The sequence below is a fragment of the Ostrea edulis genome, chromosome 2 (genome assembly GCF_947568905.1).
Source record: "Ostrea edulis chromosome 2, xbOstEdul1.1, whole genome shotgun sequence".
NCBI classification, from domain to species: Eukaryota; Metazoa; Mollusca; class Bivalvia; order Ostreida; family Ostreidae; genus Ostrea; species Ostrea edulis.
The window spans coordinates 95134975-95137579 of record NC_079165.1 but is presented as its reverse complement, the minus strand read 5'-3'; the positions used below and the strand labels follow the sequence as shown (position 1 = coordinate 95137579).

Below are 2605 nucleotides of genomic sequence, written 5' to 3'. Positions count from 1 at the left end.
ATAAAGCTTTCATACAAGTTTATGGATTGCTCCTCCTTGGGGCATTATATTGCAGTTGACCGCAATTGATGGAAAAGTAACAAATGTCAAAGCTACAGATAAGAAAATTGCAAAGGCCAATGTTGGGAAACATGATATTTTCACTACAAGATGGCGGACAAGGGACCTATCTTGCGTGAAGTGTTGATATGCGTGTTATACACCAAAGGGCAGATCACTCTAATTGCAGAAAAGTAACATGAAAATTGAATTCTCCAGTGTGCAGTGTATGAATGACCCTTCAATGAAAATAATGTTATTTTGATGCATGTATTCAGGATGGATCTTGTCAATATTCAGACAGATTAGAAGATGGCGTGCACTGTATTTGCACATACTTCACCATTTAAGAAGCATTTGGGTCATGGAACCTCATTACAGTTGAAAAATTTAATGCTAAGATCTTGATTTATAGAAACAGGGGACTATACTTTCAGTGAAATCATTGGCATAGTAAAATATCACTTTCTTCCTTCATTTTATAAATTTTAAAGTACTTTCTGTTGTCTCTCATTGTGGTAGAACAAAATTACAGAAAGAAAAGATTTTCAAAGCTATGGGAATATGTTGTAACCAACAAAGTTAAGAGGGTATGGTAAGTTTGCATAATATTTTGAAATTGCTATCCTTCTTGGGGCCATTTTAGATGCCTGACCTCTTTCTTATATGATCTGATACCACTACTTCTATTTGATATTATGCATCTTACTACACCAGCGTTATTATTTGAAAAAGTCTATTTAAAAATCTAAGCAGTAGAAAAAAACAATCAAAAATGTAAAATTATCAGAGGAAATTGTATCGTCCTTATATCTCGTTGAATTTGATGGTGTTTTATTGTGTTTTTACTATGTATTAGGACAAAGTTCGTAACAAATCACTAGAATATATATACAAATTAATGTATGCTCTGATAAAATTTCAAGGTCCTTTGGTATGAAAATATTGTGACCTTGAAGTAACTTTGGCCTGTGTCAAAACAATGCATACAATAACATTTTATAGTTGTTTCTTACAAAATATCACATCTTAACGCATCCAATAAAAATGAGTAGAATCCACTCTTAAATGAGAGAATGCATGCTGAAACAATTTTTAAGTTGTTTTTTTTAAAAGGTGTATTGAAGCAGTTTTGTAAATTAATTTCCTACTCTTTCATACTAAAACTAACCGATGATGCAAATTTTTATTCATTTTCAGGAAATGTGGAGGTATGGCATGGGAATTTAGACATTATCATAAAAAATGATTTGGCTGTGAAATCTCTGGAAGATAGTCCATGCAGCTTAGATGAGAAATCTGTTTTGTCAAGAAACCAACAAATCATTGCACAAACTATAGTATTTTCATTTCTTCAGAAAAAAGAACACCCAGAGCAGGAACATTTTTTAACGCCATGTATCGGAATTGGAAATTCAGAAATTATAGTCATGTTTTATGATTCAGAACATGATGTACTGCTAGAAAGTTCTACTGTACCCCTTTTCAAAAACAAATATTCCTGTGAATTTTCCTATGCTGCTATTCTTGTATGCTGGTTTACAGTCAATTATAAGTTTTTATGTACTGGATTACCCGAACACCTCAAAGGATCCAAAAGTGATTTCTTTATCCGTGCAAATGGAAAACTAAATGTTTATGAAGAAAACCTACGAATGGGAAATGTTTGCAGTTCTCATTCTACAGAGGGAAATTTTTTTCCCCCAAGAGTAAAGTGTACTTCTTTTTTGCATAAACAGGAGAAAATACTTCTGGAGATGTTATGGCACTTGGATAATGAATCTGGTGCTAGTAGCGATGTCAGTTACTCTAATCCAAAGAATTGAGATTTTCACTCCAGTTTAGCTTTCATCTGATTGCATTCAGACATATTAGAATCCACTGCCTATACATATATTTATATCCTCTAGTCAAGATTTGTCTAAGGACCATCTGTATGTCATCTTCAGATTATCATTGAATGTTTGTCCAGTTATGGAAGTGACACTTACAGGCTAAATGGCTTTGAATAAATTAATCCCGGAGTATCATGCATCAAGTTCTTTTTTCTTTTGTTTTTGCAAGGCGTTAATATAATTTGCAAAAAAGGGACACTTTATTCTTAGAACTAGGTTCACTAATGACTTAATTGGGTTTTATGAATAAGTGGTTGAACAAAATGAGTTGTTGTTAAATGGGGGAGAGTTACAACACTGATATTTACAGTCCTCCAAATTTCCAGGCAGTTTCTCTGCCAAAATTTACCTAATCATTGGTCACATTCATTGACCATAACTATTTTCATGCATTTTGTATATTCAGAAATAACAAAAAGCTTATCTTGAATTGATTTGGCTGACACATGTGACCCACAATTTCTAAATCTCAACAGTTTAAAGAAAATATCAGATATGGTGCATATCGGAGAAATTGAAGAAGAATTAGATACATTTAGTAGGACCGAAAATGGCTGTCGCACCTAGTTCTATATGGGTAGTTATATCGACTTTAACTATGAATCATACTTGTGATTTAGGCATCACCCAAATAATACAGAGTTTTTTTACTGACATCTCTAATAGAGATC

The 2605-nt window shown here is 32.9% G+C and overlaps 1 protein-coding gene across 2 annotated transcripts in view; it reads left to right on the top strand.

The window, feature by feature from the left end:
* The window catches only part of LOC125681961 (uncharacterized), a 5506-nt gene extending 3429 nt beyond the window's left edge, over positions 1–2077 (top strand). The window contains exons 3-4 of one of the 2 annotated variants that reach the window (XM_056155617.1): positions 562–634; positions 1240–1375. In XM_056155617.1, the coding sequence (XP_056011592.1) occupies positions 562–634; positions 1240–1288 (122 nt within the window). In that variant the 3' untranslated portion in view covers positions 1289–1375. Of the gene's footprint in view, positions 1–561; positions 635–1239 lie in introns of both variants that reach the window. The other variant, XM_048922254.2, reaches the window with a different exon arrangement.
* Positions 2078–2605: the final 528 nt, after the last annotated feature.